The 24,426-nt window shown below is 35.1% G+C and overlaps 1 protein-coding gene across 7 annotated transcripts in view; it reads right to left on the minus strand.

The window, feature by feature from the left end:
* Positions 1–24,426, minus strand: part of KDM4C (lysine demethylase 4C) — a 290,549-nt gene that overhangs the window by 63,813 nt on the left and 202,310 nt on the right. For all 7 annotated transcript variants that reach the window (XR_006013641.1, XM_042013234.1, XM_042013232.1 and 4 more), the window contains 2 exons: positions 10,216–10,401; positions 3,790–3,960 (listed from right to left, as the gene is read on the minus strand). Coding sequence is in view for 6 of the 7 variants with exons in the window: in XM_042013234.1 (XP_041869168.1) it covers positions 3,790–3,960; positions 10,216–10,401 (357 nt within the window). In the remaining variant the exon portion in view is untranslated. The remainder of the gene's footprint in view (positions 1–3,789; positions 3,961–10,215; positions 10,402–24,426) is intronic.

Below are 24,426 nucleotides of genomic sequence, written 5' to 3' on the forward strand. Positions count from 1 at the left end.
AGATTTAGATTGGAAATGAGGAAAAATTTCATCAAGAGGGTTATCAAGCACTGGAACAGGCTGCCCAGGGAAGAAGTTGAGTCAACAGCCCTTGCTGCAGTCAAAAACCATGCAGAGGTGGCACTTACGGACATGGTTTAGTGGTGGCCTCGGCAGTGTTAGATTAATGGTTGAACTCAATGATTTTAAAGATCTTTCTTGCCTATATGATTGTGTGAAAAATAATTTCTCATTCCTGCTTTTGACAGCTGTAATCTGAATGTTTTAACCTGAACTAATACGTACTTTTAAAAGAGGATGCTTTTTGGATTTTATCAGAACCTCAGAAAATTACCAAATAGTGGTTCTGCAAAAAATCCTCATGAACTCCTGAATACAGGATGAATTGTCCTTCCAAACACATCTCATTTCATCAACATTTAAGATGCTCTTGCTTTTAAGGAATAATTACAGCAGCATTCTATAAGCTACCACGTTAACCCAATGTTATTTGATTTATAGATTTTAATCAGCAAAGTTCATTTTGGGTTGTGGACATGACTACCAACAGACCAACTTCACCTTCTCAGTGGATAACACCAACATTTATACACTTAAAGGTAAACTAAAACACAGTGTGGTTATGTTGGCATGTCATTTTTCTTTGCCTAGTTCTCTTGATAACCACAAGGTGAAACCATGACATCAAAGAATTCTCTGTAAACTCATCACTGAAGGAACAGGGCACTTAATGGGGCAAGTGCCTGGAAGGATGTTTACCACTTCAGGAGGTGTATGCTCAGCTCTCCTGTAATCAGACCTCTCGACAGACTCAAAGCATGCTTCACTCTGCAATTATCTGGTTTCAGTGATTTGCAATCAATATAATATGGTGGCATCTATCTCCCCCCAAACACGTATACTGCAAAGCATCCTGTTCTGTTGGGATTTTAATAAGGTAATACGGGAACAACTTCATCCAAATCTTATACGTATATGTATATAAGGCATATTGGCAGCCACAATATATACAGAAACAAATAAAACTTCTAGCTATATACCAAGAGTATTAATTTCTAGCAAAATGCTAAGATATGCCAGTGCAGATATATCCATTAGGTATCAACGGGGGGGGGTGGGGAAGGAACTGTGGGACACCCTCCCTAAATGATCAGACCAAAGTACCGAAAAATTTCCTGATGCATAACCTGTGAACTGACATCTGGCCTACTGGGTTGAACAGTACTGTTCTTGGTGCTGAGCTAGGGGCTGTTTGACAAGTTACAGAGCATTAATACTTCAAGAAGTGGCAAGTGGCACACATACATGCTGTCTGCTGGTATCAGTTACTCAGGACTGCAGTATGTGCACTCCCTAGCTGTGTGCACGCATCGTTAAACTAACTGCTGAAGTTGTCATCTCATGTCCTTTAAGATACCATGTACTGTCCCCCCTACTGTAGTCTTCCCATGAATTACAAGAGGCATTTGTCCTGCTGCTGCTTCCAGGAAGAGATTGTACCCATATACTCTTTTACACCTCTTACATCTTCTGGGTTGAAGGAAAACAGATTGGTTAGCATATTGAACAGCTAACTCATAGGTTTAAACCCTGTAATTGAGGAGTGATTAGTCTAAGAAATCATGTATTACACCCAAGCAATAAATACTGTTGAAATTAAAAAATCTAAATATGTATCTATAGCTAACACACTTAAAAAGTCCCAAGCTAATATATTTAGTAAATGCTAACACAGACCAAGAGAAATACATATGAGAAGAGAACAATGTATACCCTGATTTGGTTGCTATTGAATGCAAACAGAGTTTCACAAAGCTTCAAGACTGAACTTTCCCTGCTCCCTATTTTCCTCCTTAAAAATAAATCCCTGTGTCTGAACATTGGAATTCTGGTCTATTGTGAGCTGAGCTGAAATTATGTAGTGGATTCAGCACGTACTAGAAGAGCAAAAAGCTCCTGCTATCTTTGTGAGCTGGTTGAAAAGTGAAAACAGATTAGAAAAATAAGTTCTTCAATAGGCAGCAACATTGCTTTCACACCAGATTTGATAAATAAGTCCTCCCAGCGGCACTAACACCTGATACGCACATTGCATGGATTAGTAAGTTTTAGTCTGAGAAGAAGAAAAAACACTTTTTTTTCAGTTCCAGTAACTGCTGCAGGTATATTATCTAATGAAAACACAAGACGATTTCTCTAAGGAATGTGAAATTGGTTTGGTGTTTCCATCAAACAATTAAATGTTGTTCATCCACTATCTGAGAAGCACTGAGGCATATCCAGACCTGATTACATTTATTCTTAGCTCCAGATCAGACTCCCCCACTAGGACAACAAGCAGTTCCTCATCTTAGCCTTACCAGATCCTTGATACAGGCATTTACAAAAGGGGTTTCTAATAACAATACAGCCACATTTACTTAGTATCTTGATCATCCTAAATCAAAATGTCTTTGATCATTAATGGAGCCCTTTGGAGTGTTTCTCATTAAAGGATAAATTTTCAAAGACGCATAAGAGAGATTTGCTGACTGACTTCTATTCAGACCACTGGGAGGTAAACAGCTCAATCCCCACACACTGATCTGAAATGCAGATCTTTCAAATACCGTCTTTTCAAAAGGTGCCAGACTTTTCAGTAACTAAGAAGGTTCTAAGAACAACAGTATTGTTTCCACTGACATATCCATCAGTTAATGCTACTTTCAGGAAAATATTAGGTGTGCAGAAAGCAGAAGAGCTCAGAGACTTTCATGGGAGAAAAATATGGAGCCCTCCTAGGAGTTGTATCTCTTGAGCTGCAAAGCCAGTATTCTCTGGCACCACTGTGTAAGACAGGCTCTTCCCCTCTACATAAAGAAAAGGACTAAATTAAAAGTGTCTTGCAACAAACAGCACTTTTGCATATCAGTGTTCCCTGGAGGCTCTAACTTTTAGAGATTATTAGTAGGCGGTTCTCCAAAAGTACTGGCTTAGCACAAAAAAGACTCAGAGGATCATGAAGGTAAACAAGGATTAGAGTCACATCATGAGAGAGATGTCAAAGGGCACTCAATAAACACCACAAAGCTTAACATCCAATGTGTTCATTGCAAACATGGAGGGAAACAGAATCTTTCTCCAATTGCGAGTTTTGTTCATATGTGCCAAGTGCACAGTGGGGTCCTCAACAGTTATGAGAGACATGGTAGTTTATGTAAGTGCATAAGGGAAATCAAAATCTCAGCTCCTTTTTGAAAATATAATAAACTATACTACATATAGATAAACTACTATCTTCTCCCTGATGATTTTTATCATTAATAATGTAGTCTCACAAACTAAATATCAGGAAGTGTAAATAAGTTGTTAGAACAGATTCTTGAGAGCTATTCTTCACATTACACCAGAAGTTTTCTATTCTGCAAGGAATTTTTACAAGTTATCTCTAAGTGACAGAGAAGGATATATGGAATTCCCTCATTCATATCCTTTATTAAATACATATTTCTTATTTAATTAAAAGATTTTCTAAGATTACTCTTGATTCATTTGGCGAAATTACAAAGACTAATTAGAACAACCAAGGTTTGGAAACCCATTAGAAAATAATCATTCTCAGCAGTTAAAGTAGGAAACATGAACTGAATATTAAGATGTTATTTCCTCAAGGTCATAAGAATTAGTTCAAGAGGTTCCAACTCTCTAATTTACAAAAGAAGAACAATCAAATCCTGCAAAAAAACCCACCAAAAAACCAAAAACCAAGAAAACAAACCAGAATGAATAAGAATCTGAGAAAGTACTTACTACAATGTCTTCAGGAAAAGTATCCAGACTGAAGGAGCCATCATCAAACATGACTTCATAGAAAAGCTGAGATGTCACTCCTATGACTCTGCAACTATAGTATCGTGTATTTCTATGTTTCGTGATGACTGTCTGCCCAACTGTAATGGCTTTCTCACATGCTTTAGCTCTCTTGAAAAAAGGAAGAATTTAAAAGAAAAAGTAAATTTAAAATACCAGCTTACTCATAAAAAATTTATTAGTGTAAAAACAGGGTTGATAACAATATAAAAACTTCAAATGAAATTAATTAAATTTAATCATGATAACATAATTTCTTTTACATATGAAATTTCTCTATTTTGTGGGAAAACAAATGACATCTGAAGAATACCAGATCACAGCATATTTTTGCAACTGATGCCTTAACACTATTCTGCATTAGATCAATAAGACACAATTAGAAAAATTTGTAATTTTTATTTGTAGTATAATTTGTAGAATTTTCCTGAAAGACATAAGATATAATGAACCAAGAGTATGATTTTTTTTAAATGATGGGATTTTGAAGTACTGGATTTCTGTATGATTCTACATAATAGAATGAAATTTTGCCCAGTGAGATGCAGTAACTAAATGCATATCCAGTTCTTGCCAGAGCTGTCTACAGCAGTGTATCTGAGAAACTTTTTAACCCATATTGTGCGGAACTTTTGCTTTAAAGATTCAAACAGCACTGATCACTCTTCGTCAGTTATTTACATAGTATATCAGTAACAATATTTTTTTTTTTCACTTTCCATTTGTAATTCTCCAGAGCTAATTATATCAATCAGAAGACTAGCAGGGTTGTTAAACTAAGTCAAAATTCTACATCAATTCTACATCTACTTGATGGCTTCTATAAATATAAAAAGAATGGAACCTTATAGGAAGGCAATCACTAAGAAGCTCACACTATGCAGAGTTTCCAACTACTGTATCCCCATGAACCTTCCACTTTAAAAGGAACCTTCTTCACCAGGAAATATAAAATCAGTATCTTCTCATCCTAGTAACACAAGTGTCTAGAAGGCACTTCTTTCCTTTGAGCTTGACTATTCAGTATCTCACAATGGTCCATTTTTTTTTTGCAAAGGTGAGCTATTCCAAGTTTGGCTACATCTGAACAGTTGAACATTTCTAGTTATGTAAGATACATGTGCACTGGAATATCTAAGGATGAAATATTTTTTTATTAGGAATGTTTATATAAACTGCAAGAGAATACTTCTATACACAGTCCACACTAAAGTAATCATCAAATTTCCTAGCACTGCTTTTGAAATGTTCAAAAGCAGTGAATTCTTCAGTCAATATAATAGTCATAAAATTGTCTTATGAAAATCTGGAAAATCCTACATCTGTAGGATTTTTATCAGTAGAGTTGAAGAGAATAAAGAACAGCATCAGTTCTTTTAGTTAGATTTCAAGTACTAGCAGTAATGTGAATGCTTCAAGGTAAGAGGAAAAACCCAGACTAAACTTGAAGACTTCTGGTTTTGCACTGACTTCTTGTCACTACTGGGCTTCTTTCTTGGACCTATTTATGAGATTTAAAACTTTTAAACCTGTCTGCTCCTGAAAACTAAGGGCATAACAAGTACAAATATTCTGTGCCATTTTTATAGGCAGTGCAGTAAATCTCTGTGTGTCAGAGCTCTGCCTGTCACAGACATTTGGAGGATTTAGTTGAGGTCACCTCAGATAGTAAAACTCAATGATGTTCCTAAAGCATTTCCAAGTGTACCTAGAAATAATGTTCTGAGCATACTCACGAATTATTTAACCACTACATGTATAATAAAATTATTTCTTCCTCATTTTAACTGTCTATAGTTAGACTAAATATAAAAATTAATTACATAAATAGCATTTGACTGTTATTATCATAGGAGCGATAAAATGTCGATAAGCATGTTTTATCCAACCTTGAAACATATGTAAACATACATGCTAATTTATTATCCTATTCAGCTTTTGGCAGGGGCAGAGGTGGATCAGATGTAAACTAGAGACTATTAATTGATTTATTTATATGAGATAACAGAAAAAGTATTATACTATAAAAAAACCCAAGGAGATATTGCTCTATTAAAAGGTTTAAATCTTCTCTGAAAGAAGGTGTAACTGTTCAGAGAAGATGGAGTGCAAATTATAGTATTTTAAGAGATAATACAGATTCATTTAATGATAAAGTTTTCAGAGAAGGACGCCATTTCTCATTAGAAAAAGTAATAAAACCCAGAAATGCATTCTAGCTCAAGGAGAAGATTGTTTTTTAATATGTTATCTTCATAGGATTCTTAATTTATTTCTCAGAAAAACATATTCACAAGTATACTCTGTAATTGATGGCGTGTGCCAGAAATCATTCCCTGACAGAAAATCTTACGAATTTATTGATGTTAAGAATGTCATTTTTGATCAAAAAGGACAGCTGTTATGTAAGGAAGTCTATCAGAGCAAAGAAACAGCTGTGGTAGTTACAAGATTATTGAGAAAGCTGTGATTTAAAAAGCATGATTTTCTTTAATGGTACCAAAGCCAAGAGTGAACTAATATAGTGGCAAAAATACAGAAAACAACCAGATACAAAGAAAAAAACTCTCATCTCCCCTTCTGTGTGCAAACTGCAAAAAGATAAAAGGGAAAATTACTTTCTCCTTAATCTTCTGTATGGCAGGAAACAAAAACCTTAAATACATAAACTATGTGAGTATGAATTCAGAATAACTATCATGAAATAGGTATCTGATGTACATCTGAATACCTAGAAACTTTCTCAGGCTACAGTTTTTAATGAGGGATCCTAAAATATCTGAGACTTATTCCATTCAGTAACATAACTCTCATGTCATCGTTTACTCCTTGGAATTCGAATTTAGACATAGAAATTATGCATGACATTTCAAAAATAATCCAGCTCATGATTTTTCAATAACATGACCTTCTGAATGCATGGCTTAGTCTTTCTGAGATGTTCAGGGGCTGGCAGTAGTTAGCAGACAGTGGCAAACAATGACACTGAGTCACTAAGTTACTCAACAGAAGGATCTACAGCTTCCATTGGACAACATCCCTTCATTCCCTGTGTCCTGCAGAGGTTAAGAACTGGCCAATAATGGTAGAAGGTAATTTTAAATAGCTCCAAAACCAGTAACAGCAGGTATTTGCATTTCCTGTCTTCTAAAAGACTGTTATTCTTTCAAATGTTACTGGGGCTGTCTAGAGAGCCCCTTCCATTCACAATTTCTAAATGAAACAGCTGTGAGAATAGGTTTGTCTCCAGCTGGCTTTTTCTGATCCACAGGGCTGTCTTTGCTAATCTCATATGGATCTTTTGGGTTTGGTTCTTCTTCTATTAGAATAGTTGCAGACAACTTCTTTTTCTCATTTTCTTGTGTATGAACAAGTTCCTTTAATCAAAATAAATCCATCTGCAGCACCTATTCTCAACTGTACTTCCAAGTGTTCTTGCAGTTTTGATGACAAAAATGTGAGTGATACGTTTCATGCCCAGAAACAAGCACAAAGAGAAAAAAATAAAAAAAAAAACAAACCAAAACCTGTAAGTAGCAAATCACAGAGCCTTCCTTGTATATTGACAGTCCAATTTACATAAAAATTAACATAGGCAGTGACAGCAATAACCCAAAACACTGTATAAAAAATTTTTTTCTGCTGGCAAATTTTTGTGTTACTTCTAAAGCTGCACCTTTAGCAAATACAAGAGGCATACTTAGTTTTGAGTCCACGAACATGCAGAGAACATATTTTTGAATTATCAACATTTAAAAACTCCAGCTCTTAGTATTTCTATATTTACTTCATTTGGCAGCACCAGATGAATTCAAGGATTATTGCTTCCCCTTTTGATTTTCTCTTCAATGATTTTTCTTCAGAAGACCCCACCAGTGTTTTCAATGACTGAACACACAAAAGTACTTCAAAATACTGAAGACAATACAGAACCTGATCCCAGTGGAAAAGACTTACTGAAAGTATGTTGATGAAAAATTTTGCTTGAGTTCACAGCCATAATTAAGTTGGATGCATACTCTACTTCATCACTACAATAAGCTCTTGCCTGAGGTGAAGAGATACACTAACAATAGTAATAATACACATTTATCTATTTAGGTAGGTCTTTCTTGTTGAGCACCCTCATTGATTTACATATTAAAATACCACTATAGGTATGTGTCACAATTTTTCCTAGTACCCAGAAGTCATTCTTTGATTGAGTTTTTGGGTTTTGACTTTTTTTTAAACTTGAAGAAACCATCAAACACAGCAGGTAGTCACTGAGCATTTAGACACAATACTTAAAGATCACCATCTTGATGAAAAATGAGACCATTTTTAATTTTTTTTTTCCTTGAAATTAGGAGAAGTGATAGTTGTCCTTGCTTTATGAACAATGTTTTCTGTTAAATACAAGAAGAGATTTTTTACATACTGACAAGACAATTTATTTGACTCCTGTAAAAATTTCCTAAGTTAATATAATATTTCAGTCTGGATGATTCCCTGTTCTGCTTCTAAGCAAGGAAAGTAAAACAGGCAAAAAAAAAAAAAAGTTGATCAAAAGTAAGATACGTTGCTATGCCTAATGGTGAAGAGCAATGTTATTTCTGCATGAAGAAATAGCTAATAGCTAAGAAAAGCATAACAAGAAAACCACTGGTGAAAAAACTTCCAAAGGCTTAAAGATGTGATTAGATTAATTATCCAAAAGACAGAGTATAAAACCAAGCATTTAAAAACATATGGCATTCTCCTTTGTCTCAGGAGTAAGCTAAGAATTTTACAGAAAAAGATTCTTTAACAACGTATCTGCTCTTTCCAAGTTTTGACTCAATTGAAAACACAAAAGCCTAATTTTTGTTTCTCTTCTGCAAGCCTGACTTTCAGCTGAGCCATGGAAAAAAAAAGGTAATAATACTGAATCTTTTCATAAAAGGTTAGTGCTGAGTTTCAGGGAAGGATGTAATAGTCTCATTCCAAGATACTTTCAATGTCCTTCACACAGCCTCTTAAACAATAGCCACACAAAATCCTGGCTTTTTCCATAGTTGATGCGGTTTCTTTACTTGTAGACTACCTAATATAGGTCAAGAAAATCACTAAGAAAGCATGGGATTTATGGGACTGATGCAAATCTCACTACCTAGAATATAAAGACTTTTTCCAAAAAGATACTAGAAAAAATTTGGGAAATGTTGGCCCTATTTTTACTGGCCATTAATTTAAACCAGTAATTTTCAGCTAATTATAAAGTTTTCAAAATACCCCAAGTAGAGTATCTTAAGTTGCCTGTACAGATAGAGGTTTGTTTGTTTTTAAAACCAGACTAATTTTCTTGGAAAATGTTTGAAGAAATTAAAACCATGTAAAGTGTACTGGTTTAACATGTTAATTCATCTTGTAAAACAAAAATATTAAAAAGCTTAACAATTCTATGGAAAATTTAAACAGGGATAAACAATATATCTCCCTTTTTAAGAACCACCTGCAGATTGAACACTCAGGACTGATTACTCTAGTTGGGAGGCATTAAAATTTAGTACACTTGAAAGAAAATCCTACTCTTCAGTAGTCTTGTCATTAAGACCAAGGATTCACTGAGAAGGTCTTGAAAGAACAACATCTATTACACAGACATTACCTGGGTTTATGTCTTTCATTCCTAAGGCATAAAGGAGAAAAAAAAGTCCAACTTGACTAACTCACCAAGTTCTTTTAATAAGACTATGTTAAGTCTTTCTAGTTTGCTAGGAAGCAAAATACAGCTTTAAAAGCCCAAGATGAGCAGCAAGAGTTCTCTCTTAACTGAGATACCAACCATTTATTCAAGTAAAAGACATTAAACTAATTCTTCATTGTGTCTCATCTAAAATTAAAGGCTCCTCCTCAGCACAGAATAGAAATAAAAAGGCAGTCATAACATGAATTTTCATGGCATGCCAGTGTGACTTTGCCAGATGACAGAATAATTATAATTGGATATTTTCAAGAGACTCTTTGGCTGCAGAACAAAGATTTTACATATACACCACATCCATTATCTCACAGGATCTCTGAGTATTTGCAAGATATTGTGATCTGGGTATTTATAATACACTTCAGGTTAACAAAACAGAGAACTCAGAGATTTGTTCTGGCTGTCAAAACAATATATTCAACAAGGACTTTAAATGCAAAAACGTGTTAGGCATACCAGGAATTATTTCTCCCAGGTAACCGCATAAGGAAAAACTTTCAAGGTGTAATAGATTGCTAAGCATGAAAATATGACAGACAGAACTACTATAATACATAGTGTGGATCCTCTCCTCCATTTTCTCTGAAAACATAATTTAATTCTGCAATTCCATTTTTTAACAAATAAAATATATTCCTTACCACATTTCGGTTGATCTTGTGCCTGAAACATGTGATGTAGAAAACATATGGCCAGTCATCAGGTTCCATCAGCACTCCTGTAGCGTGGGCACAGGTAACATGGAAGGATGCTGGGCAGCGTCCATATGAACACTGAATGCAGGCACCAGAGATTTTCTTAACTCTCTGCCTGCAGAAGATACATTTCTATAGGAACAAAATAAGCAGAGTATTTTCTTTGTTACTCCAACTTCACTGACTCATGCAAGTAACTCAAAGACCAAAAAGTTATTTGTGATCCAATTATTACATTTTTTACCTTACAATATGCACAGCAAAAGGAAAAGCATTTATTAATTACAAGGAACTTAGTAATATGGTAATTAACACCTAGCATTTTTGCCTTTTTATATCAATTTGAAGACAATCTGTTCCAATGCTATAGCAAGAAAAATAGATAGATAGATAGATAGACAGATACTTAAAAGTGTAATTTTAAATTCCATACTCTGAAAATTAACCTATTCCTCCTAAAATTGGTAAATCGAAAAACCTATACATGATTTGACAAAAAACAACAGCAAGACTCAAAAATAAAGAGAATAGGCACACTGAAATGTAGGGCTAAACAGGACTTCCATATATCATATAACTTAGTTCCCTACTATAAAGCTGGACTAAATATATATGTAGACAGTCTTTGTAAAATGGCTAATCTAACACCTTCAGGAAACAGTTTCTACAACATCCTCAGATAGCCTGCTACAGTGGATAAATCTAAGTCAGAGATGTTTCCTTTATCTCAAGCCTTTGCATAATTCTACAGCTGAAGGCTGTTCCTAAGACCATTTTTATTTTTTAGCCTGGTTTTCATTGGTTGAATATTTAATATAATGTCAATACAGTAGCGTGTATTTCCTCATGTCATGTACTCAATCATCATGTCAACAGACTTACTGGTATCAAGACACACTGGTTTCTTTCCTTTTGAAAAAATGAAGACCACATCAAAATAATGTCACTATTTTCTAAGTGACACAAGTAAGGAGCCACTAGGAAAAGAAGACGAAGGGATATAAGCTAGGTTAACCAAGTCTGGGGAGTAAGTTCTAATATACTAAAAAATACAATACAAGATGAACAGTACCTTGCCACCGTAAGGCATTAACAAGCACACCAGGTAGAATAATTATTTCAGTAACTTCTATGGCCAACTGTTTTATATCACATATGAGAACTATCCTCTGATAGCTCTCATCACAACTAACAAAAATGCAAATGTTATTGATGATCACAAAATTATCTCAGCTATCATAAATAGATTTTATGCAATGACACAAAACAATTAATTCAGTCAAACATACTCTTGGAATATTGCTTACTTCCATTCGTTCTAAATTTGCTGCCCACCGATTTGTTAAACACACTCATCTGCCTATGTTGAGAACACAAGTAAAAATAATTTTGATGTGGTTTTGCTACATGATTAATAATTCAAAATATTTACTAATAAGTCACGTCTAATTCTTATTCACGGGTGACCAGAGAACTTTTTTCTCCATTGTTTATTGATTTTCATATTCTGCATAAAACCAGCAGAAATTTTATTATATAATTCAGCACTTAAATAACTTCAATGACTTCTGGCACACAGTGACAGAAATAATACTGGTAAGGGCTAGTCCTGCCACACTCACTGGTTCTAGTTCCTGTATCATCCTGAATGTGAAATACTCTTGAAGTTCTGCCTTCATGTTCACCCTTTGAAAGCAAACTGCCTGCATGGCATTGCACAAGCAGAAATTAAGAGTAGTGCCTAGCATCTGAACTTAGTGAAAAATTTTAGCTATCATTCACTAAAAGGACCAGAATTCAGCTCACTCTACTGTACCACCATCAGGTTTTGAAAGCCTTATAAGACGTCAAGATGATTTTGCCATCACAAGAAATGTTTCAGAGATTTCGCTCATGTGCTGACATCTTGTTGTGCGTTTGTATTCATGTGCATGAGGTACTTTTCAGGTAAGCGGAGTAACTGTTTTCCAAGGGAGCTTAAAGATTTCTTCTATATATACATATTCAGAACCTACTAAGTGGAAATTCCAGGTAGATAATACAATTGAAATCTGATATGTGAAATGTCTAGACACTGAGTTCATACAAATAACAGCACTTCTCCGTAATGCTTTTTCATAGATATACACATAAACGCACCAATCCAATTAATGGAAGAAGAGCACTTATGAGTATTAAAAGAAAAACAAAATAAAGCAACAACAACAAAAAAACAGCCAACCAAAACCCCAACAAACCAACCAAAAAAGCCCAAAACCAAGACCATACACAAAAAAATCCCACGTGTCCTGAAACAAATACCCCAAAAATGCAGTTCAAACAAAATGTGGAGAATGAGGAAAAGGAATGAATTAAAGTACAGCTCAACTAGCATTAACTGAAGAAATTGTAATGTTACAGCAGGAAGTGCCTGTCCCCTTTAAATTACTGGTTGCACATGCACAAGGGAGCAAACATGTAAACATTACAATGTGTTTTTAAGTTTCTCCTGCATCTTACTAAAGTATTATAAAAATCTGGGAGATGCAAAAATCTAAAACTACACTATGTGAGTAATGCTTCATAAAAAAATATGAACTTACAATTCTAATTATGTACAACTGTTCTTCTATATTAATATTTTAAGGTTAATTACCTTCCAGAAGTAGAAAATCTGAGGAAAATAAAAGCCATGTAAGGACAGCAAGAAATGCTGAAAAAGAAGCTGGAAATGTAGTCAGGAAAACTGCAACTGGGACACATTAAATGGCATGGCCAAATCCTTGGAAATTAGAGTAAAACTTCATCCCTCCCCATAAGAGAGGCTGATTATTCTGTTCTCTTCCAGCACAGGTTAACTTAAGGAGAACATGTCTGACAACCCGGCATAGTGTGAGCAAACCCTTCTCACAGTGTTTTTCAGAGTTTCAACTTGAAAGTACTGAAAATAATTAATTAAAAAACAAGCTGTCCAATTACTATTGTCTATATTCTTATTTCAGTCATGTTGGTGTTAAATTAGTGTAATTCTGATGAGAAGTAAAGTTGCTTCAAATTTACTCTTCTATAAAAGGAACGCTGCTTGGCAATATGTATTTCTGTGAATGCAGATTTAAGTTTGCATGATGTAAGTGAAAAAATTCCTATTTAAACCATGCAATAAATCCATCTCACTACCAAATACAAGGAAGGTAATTGTTACATCAGTTAACTCCAAAACATTAATCTTTTGTGCTACACTCATATACTCTTCAGGTATCAACAAGATTAAGATCATGGATGTGAACAGGAAGAAAAATATTACTGTACATGCAGGAAAAGAAAAAGCATCCTATTTCTCCCTGTCCTTAAGGAGTACCAGAAGAACTATGAAAACCTTCTTTCAAGAATGCAGGAAAATAATCAAGATTTGCAAATAAAGAAATATGCTTCTTATTTTATGTAAGATGCTGTGTCCTTTGTCCAAGCATGACACTGAGAAGGATGTTGCAGATGTATCTATCTCAGCTTTACAATGACTCTCAAACCAAGGCATGAATTTTGAAAAGTACACATAGAAGTCCAGTATACAAGCAAACTACAGCTTGCATAACTGTATCAGGAAACATAGCCCCATTCAGACATAAGACAAAAAGCTCCTTCATATTTGAAACTATACATTGAATAGTCAATCCACTCTAACTGATAGATAAAATCAGAACACATAGAATAAAAGCAAAGCTATAAAAAACCTGTTTTGCATAGACTTTTGGAACATTAGCTGAACTACATGAGCTGTATATTAGCTGTATGTTAGCTGTATATTAGCTATAGATAGTAAATTGAACTGTGCTGTGTCTGGCCCATACTGGCAATTCTTTCCCTCCCTGGCTTGTGAAAAATAATGTATTTCTCATACTCTCACTTGGGCTTCTACAACATATGAATTTAAATCTTTTTTTCAACTTTGTGATACATGAAAAAAAAAGGGGAGGATGATGCCAATGTACAAAAAATAAAAAATTAAAATAACCCCACTGGAAGAGACCAAAGGAAAAAGGCATTAGAATCTCATGAGAAAAAAGGGAACTACTGGCTGTGAAGACTGAGGTTTCACTCTCCCCCCAGCTCTTCCCTGAAGTCTGACTTTCATAAGTTTGTAAAATGAAGGAATCGTATAGAATGGAACCAATCACAAACTATTTCTGCAAAAGAAAAAGTCTGAACACCTCTTTGTCAGAGCAAAGCTTGTATTTAGGTATGTAAGTATGCTACTTGTGAAATGAAAAACTTTACATACCATGAACACATTTTCTAAAATACAATAATGTTAATTCAATGCCCAAATGACAGTTTTTCAGTAACTTGAAACTACAGCTGTTCCTACCAGCTAAAGCAATTCTAGACAGCTAGGAAGAATGTAATTTTGATTTAATGATTCCTAGATATTAGTGCAAAGCAGAGACCAAGGGGAAAGTAGCTGAGGATCAATCTTAATCAGAAATCCAGATGAAAAAGAATTGGAGAATAAATAAAATTCTTTATATAACTGGAGATTAAGAATATAGGACAGAACAATGTACTGCAATTTTCTAGATTGTGAAATGACCCCTTTTTGCCCCCCAAAAGAAAAATATTCTGGTGAAAATGAATTCCATCATCACGGAATAGCTCTTTAATGTTAATAGTCTGCAAATCTATAAACAGAATGGATATTTAAAAACTAGTCTGGGGAAACCGGATGTCAGCATTTTGCAAAAGAAAGCCCACTGGTAACTTTTATAATAATTTTTATGCATCCTTATTTAAAGATTTAGAAATTGCTTCCCTCAAAAGGAGTGGTATTTACAAATAAAATTCCAGTCCCTAAAAGGGGATCATGAATTAATCACAGTAGCAGTGTTTTCTGATGGAAGGATTTATGAAAATAAGCACAAGCTGAGGTCACAGCAAAAAGCCAGGGATGGATTTTAGGAAACAATTTTGACTATTGATTTCTCCCAAAATTATCTCTATGCCTTGTCAATCAGAGTGACTTAAGTGAAGGAGTTCACTGTAGTAAAGCACTAAATGCTACAAAAAGAAGCTATTTCAAGATAGCCTCTAAAAATTATTAGATTTCTGAATATTACTAAAACTCATCCCATAAGAGTTCTGCTGCTGCTGCTGCAGTTGGTTAGTAACACTAGTCAGTAACTGATTTGTATATTCTCTTTCTCTTTTACATATTTGCCAGCTTTTTGCCTTCTATGTATCATTTGAAATATTAAGACAGAGACACCATTGTTAACATTAAGAAAATTAATGAAAAATCACAGGTATTTTTTTTCTATAATGTCTTCTTTATCATATCTTCATTCTGTAATTAATCTATTTTGCTTCAGAATTTATATTACCAAATAAGCAATATTGATACTATGTATGACCACACCCTAGATTTGAAAAGTCACCCCACTGTAAGCAACAGAACCCATAGATACCCATACATTTTTAACAGAGCAAAGATTTTACAGGGAACACTGACAGAAAGAGCTTCACCAGCTTATCAACTGTTATAACCTGAGACTTACAGTATAAACTGCACAGTGAAACGAATCTTTTCCATTCCAAAGCCAGAACATGGAATAAAAGTGAGAAAATATTATAGCACAGGTTGGTAGCAAGGTACTGGCACAAAGATTTGTTAACAATGTACAATGCAGTCAGAAGATGCATACTAGGAAGACATTTGACGCATTATCTGCAGACTAGTGAGCGCATGTTGTCTGCACAACCATCTTTTAGAATACAAAGTCAGCACTTAATTTTGGCAGAGAGCATGGTGTGTTTCTATGGAAACAAACTCATTACTGTTTTTACGTTTTATGTTTCCTTTTATTCCTGATTAATTTAAACTGAGATGAGTATTGGAGCTATGAAACTGAGAGATCTTAGAATCAGAAGATGTAAAGAAAGAGACTGTTAGATGATCTATTCTACTTCATTGCTCAGCATGTTTAGGCAATTATATAAAATTAACTAGGAATGTTGTTAGAAAAAGTATCAAGAGACTATCTGGCATCACTCTGGTATTTCAAACATAACAACCAGTACCTCAGGGGGAAAAGCCCCTAGCGCTTATAGAAAATGATTTGTAATTTCTTACTATTCAGTAAGTCCGCCTATAGGATAGGGTTGTGGCAAATTAAAGATGGCAGACATTATCTAGATGTAGGCGAAATTCTTTTAGTTGCACATTTCAGCAGAGAAGTAAACATAACACTTCTGCATCAGTAGCAATTAGAAACAATAATCCTATTCTCTAATAACTCTGTGGTAATGTAGTTTTGGGTCTACTCTCAATGAGTGCACTTGTAAGTTGTTTAACTTTGAACTAAACATGAAAAGATACTGAAATCGTGCCACATATACATACTGATTTAAAATACAACTTTAACAGCAGATAAAAATCTACCAGGACTTGCCAAAATCACATATAAATACAGTATCCATCTATTATTTCAGTCAAACTGTTAAGGTACGAATAGCTTCTAATTAATAAGAAAGACAAAAAAACAGTGCAGAGCTAAGAAAAATCTTGTTTCTCCTGAAGCATGGATTGTGTGATTGTAATGAAAGAGTCATTAACTGTAGGTTAAAAGAGAAAGAAAAACAAAATACTTGGTGAAGAAGTACTTATTTTGAAAGTCCATGAAAGGGTTTGTGCTCCTGTGATACACTATGCAGTCTCAGTAGCTGGTAAAACAAGTGTGTGAGGCAAAAAGTAAGAAATAAAAGGCCATGTCAGGGCTTCAGCTGTGGTCTGCACAGTAGTACTTGCAATCACCAAATCTGTGACTATGCCATATCTTGGCAAATAAACTGCTGTATATTTATTTTCAGTATTCTTGAAGTTCTCAACTTCATAATCACATTTCAACACCAAGCACTGCCATTAAGTCCCTACTTCTTTTCAGGCTAGTGCAATACCACTAGTATTCTATACTGTCAGAGATACTCTGAAAGTACATGAGAAGTCTCTAATTCTACCATAGAATAAAAATACCATATAAACATATCTCTACTATCTCCTCAGTTTTATTTACAACAAGTACTAAAAGGAAAACATTCAATCACCAACATTTTCTTCAAAGAGAAGAATCCCTATATACATAGGGAATATTCTGCTAGCACATATTAACTGAACACAAGAATAAACCCCCCTTTCTTCCAGACTCATATACACCAGGTGACACTGAGAATTTAGTCATCCTAACTCTTCTTTTACCCACTTCATATCCACCTGCTTTCAGAAATAATATTATGTGACTGTGAGCCCAAACCTTATAAGCAGACTCTCAAGATTTTATCTTTAGTTTCTACATAGTCACTATTTTTTTAATATGCATTTTTATTAGAGTACAAAACAAATCTTTTTCCCAGACAATGTTTCTTTCCCTGTAGCTTTCAAACGTTGCAGGTCTTCTTTTGTGTTTCTATCCCCCACAATTTTCACCTTCTAGTCTCCAGAATGTACTATAACAAACACAGAAGCTTAAAAAGACCTTTTTTTCAGAAGCACTGTGCCTGTATTCAGTGCATCTTTCAGGCATCCTGAAGTGAACAAGAAATGATTGATGCTAGTATTGGAAGGGCAAAATTTCAGGAAGATTAATACAGGAGGCTAGAAATAATCTCCTTTTCTTTATTCTTCAGGAAGAAAGCCTTTTTATTAAAACTTTCCTTCAGATTTGCATAGACCAGTTTGAATAGATTTGCCATTTACACAAAAGCTAAAATATCTGACAAGCTGTGAAATGCCATTTAGGCTGAAAAGGTGATGAGGCATCATTTCACTGCCTCACTGCTGCAGCCTCCAGGCATCCCATTATTATACTGTAACTGCACTTTTTCCAGCTGATTCCTACAGGCATTACAGGAATTTAAGGCAATGGTCAACTTCAGGTTCTTTTCTGCACTGCAGTCATTCAGTCACACAGTTCTAAACCCCAGTGTGTGGCACAGAGACAAAACAACTGTGCAAAACAAGGACAAAACTATTCCAAAGAAGAATGGAGGTTAGTGGGGACCTGCAGAGCTCATGTACACCAACACTGACAAAGCAGACCTAAATCAGGTTGCATAAGGCCCATCCACCTGACTTTTGAACATCTGCAAAGACAAAGATCCCTCAACCTTCCTGGGCACCTGTTGGGAGTGTTCAACCATCAGCTTTCATAGTAATAAACTCTTTTCACAACACTGGAATTTACCATATTCTGATTTGTGTTCTTTGCCTCTTACTACAATGCACTTCCAAAAAGCATCCATCTCCCTGTTGCCTGTATCCTCTGATTACCTTGGTATAAATAGCAGTGAGATCTTTGCAAAAAGGTGTCTCTTTTCCAGGTTGAACAGACCCAGTTTCCTCAGTCCCTCTGTACATGTTCTGTGCTCCAGACCTGACCATCCCAGTGACCTTTCATTGAACTTGCTCCCATATGTCAATAAAAGCCAGACCAGGTGCTGTCTTAACAAAAGTCAAATAAAAGCGAAGGATGGATCAATACCTTGGGCCTGATGGGTACACTATTACAAATCATGCCCCAGATGCAGTTGGTCCCCTGCTGCAAGGGCACACTGCTGATTGATGTTTAACTTCTCCATCATAATCCCCACTGGTTTTCCTGCAAAGCCAGTCAAGCTAAATTCCCGTGGCAGACTTTGTATTATTCAGTTTCAAAAGAGACAGACTCCCCATAAAATACAGCATGGCTATACAAAATAGTTAGAGAAGACATCTAGAATTTGCCAGCTCAGAAAAGCCTTTAACAGGCAATGAATAGAGAATTTTAAGACACTGTAGGGCCATTTCAGGCTCCAAATCTTCATGAGTTGCCATTTAATGCACAGCATTGCTCTGAGTAACATCATTATTTATACCTAGTACAGAAATCAGCACTGTTTCTACATAGTTTATTTTTTAACAATTGCCTTATAGTACTTCATATAAACACATACAAACGCACATAAATTTGCTATTCTAATAAGAGAGCAGTTAAAATTAGACCACCGAGATGCAGCATTGAAAGGATTATATTCTTAGTAATATCCAAAAAACAATTTAAGAAATAAAAAAAAAATGCAAAGACAGTTTTTATCAAAATAAAGGTAGCACCATCTAATAAACTATCATTTTTGAGAATGGCTAGTCAGCAAGGCAGTATCCATAGACTAAAAATGTAGTTCCATACAGAGTCAAAAGCAAACAGTATTACTAACGAGATAATCATACAGAGTTTAAGACACGCAAGTTTAAATGCTCAGAAACAAGAATCTTGTCAAGCTCAAACAGAAACCTCTGATGACAATAAAAGCACACATATCAAAATTCCATCTACCTACTAGAATGACATTAATGTGCTGCTTTGCATCTTAAAAGATTAGAAGGCAGGAATGGACTTCAGTATCTGTCCTCTGGGCAAGAAGGGGTCATGGCCAATTATGTAGGTGAATGCACTTTGCCTCTGGGAAGGAAAATATTGTGCTTGTGAAGTACACTGAATGAGGGCACAGCTGCTTGTCAAGTTGTTCTCTGTTGAAGGGAAGCTGCTGTGGACAGAATACACTATTAGAAAATTAGGATAAGTAAAAACATTTAGTGTACTTACGTTACTGGCCATGTTACCTGTCATTCCTACAGTAAATCAAGCAAATGCGAGTCATGCCATTCCCAGGTACTAACAATGGTATATAAACGTTTAACCAAGTAAGTCAAAACTTGGAATAAACAGCTATTTCAGAATTAGAACTCTCTAGGGTATTTTTTTTTTGGTGCGGGCTTCTTCTTTTCGTTCTTGTTGTTTGGGGTTTTTTTGTTTGAGGATGAGGTCAAGGCACACATAAGTTTAACATGCACTGTATCACAGAAAGTTTACTTTTCAGTTCTAAAAATCTTGAGGGACTCCATAATTTACAAAGAAAAGATTATTTCTGAAGCTTTCAGCCAAAAGTCAAAACCTATTTTTCAGCAGAGTTGATGTTAACATTATACCTAACCGGAAAATACTGTCATTTGAACAGACAAAAGTGATAAGGCAGAACAGAAAATGTATTATATTCTTTAAGACATACTAAAATGTATTAAAAAATTCTATAGTCTAAAATCAATCAGTTGTAGTATCTCAGAAATAGAAAGCTATTTCTAAATGTTTCCTTCATTTCTAAGTCCTGTACTAACATCACTAAGTAAATAGTCAGAAGAACCAGATGCAGAAGAGGGTGAGTCTTGCCTTAGAGTATTTAGCCATCATAAAAATTCCACAAATCATTTTTCTCTCTAGACTGAAACATATTGGTTGTTAATATACTTACTGGTTAAAATTATTATTGGCAAAAAATGCAGAAGCATTATATTTAAAATGGTTTTCCCCCTCCATCTTTAATTTGTTTTCCTCTTACCTTCCTCCCGAGATTTAAAAAAAAAATAAAAGAACAGTATGATGTCATTACTGCAGACATGTAAGCAAATGACCTTTTGGTTAAGAAAGTATCACATAGTATCATCCTTCTTGCATAAACCCAAAGTATGTGGAGGTAAGCATAGTTGCAAGCATTCCAAGTTTGCTATGGAAACAACATTCTTATTTCAAAATATTACAACTGCTCACTGTGGACTATTGGCATGAAAGCTCCCAATCCAAGCTCATTGACAGCTTGTGGAGTGGACAGATGAGGCATGGAAAATGTTTTAAATTAGTTCATTTATCTTGCTCAGACATGGGAAGAGAAGGAGAATTTTTCATGTTTGTAGAAAAAAAAAGCAGTGAGAAAAAGAGAGAGAGAAGTGGGGAAGAGGGGAAGGGGGAAAAGGCAGGGGTGAAGTTGACTAAAAAGTTGGAGGAAGGAAGGAAAAACGGTAGAAGGGGAATAAAAGTAGGATAAAGGAGTGATGGGAAAGAGAGCAAAGGTGGAACGGGAGAAAAAGGGGAAAGAAAGCACCTTTTTATACAAATTATTACCAGTTAAGCTACATTTCATACATAACGTATTTTTTGTTCATTAGAAAATATACACCCCAACACTAGCCAAGCTAGCACATGTTCTTAACCAGTTTTGATTTTATCTCCACAGTTTTCTGAGAATGAACACTGGGTTTTATTACTGCATCAAACACATCGAGATTTAAATGGTTTTGTCCTAAGGACTCCGATTGTCCATACACATCCAAGATGAAGAATACAACAGATTAAATATTTAGTTAATACAGTGTCTTATTGCCATGGATGCTATTGGAGCCCAAGACATGATAAGGGGAATGGCTTAAAGGACAGACTAATGTTCCAATGCCTCCTAAGAATATGATTCTGACAAGTTCAGACAAAGATGGGTTTTCTCCTCCTGTTACGAGCTTGGATCACTCTATGGTTACACCTAGAAAGGCAGCCTAGTACTGTATGAAACCACTAGGAGAACCAAAAATACCTGATGCATACATGTCAAACTTCAGTGAGAAGCTCACAGGGAATTTTGCAACAAATAATGAAGTGCTTGGAAATTTATGTAAGAACATAGACTTTTGTGTATCAGAATAATGAACAAACATTACAAAGGTCTGCAATTACTGACTGTTTCAGCGGTATCAGTTCTAATTCCTTATGTAAAGAAGCTTTGAAACCTCTTTGAATTTGAATGTACCATATCATTCTAAAAGTAAATAGAACAGTGAAACATGCAGTTCAAAGAGAACCTGAAGAAAAAGGAACATGTGTCTTGGTTATTTCCAACAGGGACACCACCTATGGATAACATTTGGTTATATTTGTACTGCTACTTCATGTACACAACTTCATGTAGAAATATGTATGTCTAATGTTTATATTTGTAATTTATTCCGCATGTCTTCTCCTTTAACTAGCTTTTCAGACACAGTGATTAGGCTTGAAGGAAGTTAGATTTTCCTCGTATCTTTCTCTTCAATGTTTTTCATTTTCTAATTTCCAGCTCTGGGAAATACTCCATATCCTTGATGGACATGGAATTGATTTGTTTAGTGTGAGTATTTGGCAATGACTATTATTGAAGGGCAAGCTGGTCTCTCTTCCACTGTGATGCCCAGTCCAATAAAACTGCATTAGAAAAAGAAAATTTTTATAAGCTAATTACCTGTTCAGTGTGTTTACTGTCTCATCTATTTGGTCTAAGTGGATCCATATAGCATGCAAATGATTTTGTTCAATTTTGAAATACCCTTTTTAGCATCTTTGGCATCTGGCTGCACACTTTTCTTTCCCAAAAAGCATAATCTATCTACCACTGCAAACAGAACTTCATTAAATCAATAAGTACTAGCCTGACCCACTGGCCCAGTTGTCTAGTTTTGAGAGCTTCTTTCCTTCTGCTTTTGTATCACAAAAATTTTCATGAATGCAGGACTCATTCACAGGAAAACAAACTCCTAAGTACAGATCTAATTTTAAAGGTAATTTCAAAAAAATCCCTACCAAAGGCTATCAGGAACAATATGTAGAAAAGTATGAAAGCCCAGTATTTTAAAAATCACAGAACAGGAAGAACATCCAGCATATAGCCTGACTTTTGACACCAATTTTCTAAACTTCTTTTTGACTAGTTAGACTTCTGGAAGATAATATTTCTCTCCACACAGTGCAACCAACTTCTTTGTTAATGGACCACTAAAAGATGCTTCATTGTGTCTTAACAGCATAATACATTACAGAAGTCAGGTGAAGAAAGGAATTACACCTCTCAGTCTGAAGACATGTCATATAAAAAGCCATAGCTGATATTTCCAGAAAGAAATATAACAACAATCTGCAGACATAGCACTGCCAAGTAATTGGTGAATTTTTGAAAACTTGTCTATCATCAATCAGAAAAGATTTTTTATCACTTGCCCAGAATTCAGCTGAACCCTTTAATAAACTAGAGTTTGACTGAAACAACCAACACTGATTTTAACATGCCATTCATATGTCTAAGCAACTTGATAAATTTTTAGAGCAGACATGTAAAATATTTCAAAGCACAATGTACTTGTTTCAGCTCCTAAATAATGCAAAATTGACATAGTATACTATGCTTGGTCCCTAAAAACATTTTAAATGTTTATTCAGGAACTGCAGAGAAGTTTTCACCCCATACACTGTCCATTTGCTACACACAACCTAGTGACTCAGGACCAGAGAAAAAGGACATGGCTATTTGGATCCCTGAAGTATCACAGTATAGAACAGCTAATACAGGGATATGGAGGCACTTGTGATATCCAAACTTTATGTGTAACTGTGAATCATTAATATACTTATTTCTGCCAGTCTGTGAAACATTAAGACTAATAAACCCCTGTGACTCCTGTGGTGGGGGCACACACAGTATAAATCTTCATATAGACTGTACTTGGAACAGTGCACCCTTAGAACAGTGTCTGAGAAGACCCTTAGGACTCCTTTCTGAGAGAGCTCACCATAGCCTGAGATCACACAGCAGACAACACCAAGAATCTGTATACCACAGAAAAGACAAAGATCAGTCAAGTCTGTAGATGACAAAACTGGTATTTCCCCACTCCATGCTAAAGGGGTTAACATAAATCTCTGTAACAATAACTCACCTTTCTTTTTTAACTTCATCTAAAAATAGAAGCTTCAACAGTAAGGAGGTCACATTTGTTAATCATGCTTTTTAAAAGTTGGGTTTAAACTTTTTACAGAACTATTTCTAGAAGAACAAAGGAAAGCTGAAAAAGGAAAAGGACACAGAATCTTTGTTACATTTAGGATTCAAAGTCTATGTTTTATTGCTTTCACTGCTTCACTCTGAAATACTGGGGGGGGGTTGGGTTTTTTCTCTCATTTTATCTCATTACTTTGACTCATATTTTTAATTTATGATTAACAGCCATTTTTTAAGCTTTGAGGAAGTTTGTCCAGAGAAACATAGAAGTTAGCAGAAGATCACGCTAAGTTCTCAGAGATATTTATCACTAAGTCAGAAAAAGGCGAAGAACATAATCAATTAAAAACTTAAGTAAAGCTGCTTTATCCTAATGTGAGATATCAAAAAAATTTTATTGTATTTATCACCATTCATTCTTTAAGACAGCAATCCTATGTTTCTTTATGCAAATGTTCAATAAAAGTGGAAACTCTTGTGTTCTAGTTTGAAAACAAACCAGTGGGAGGCACCAAGTCAGAATAA

This window comes from Corvus kubaryi, unplaced genomic scaffold (assembly GCF_017639235.1).
Source record: "Corvus kubaryi isolate FWS band 111438036 unplaced genomic scaffold, C.kubaryi_AGA036_p1.0 split1-37296, whole genome shotgun sequence".
Lineage (NCBI taxonomy): Eukaryota > Metazoa > Chordata > Aves > Passeriformes > Corvidae > Corvus > Corvus kubaryi.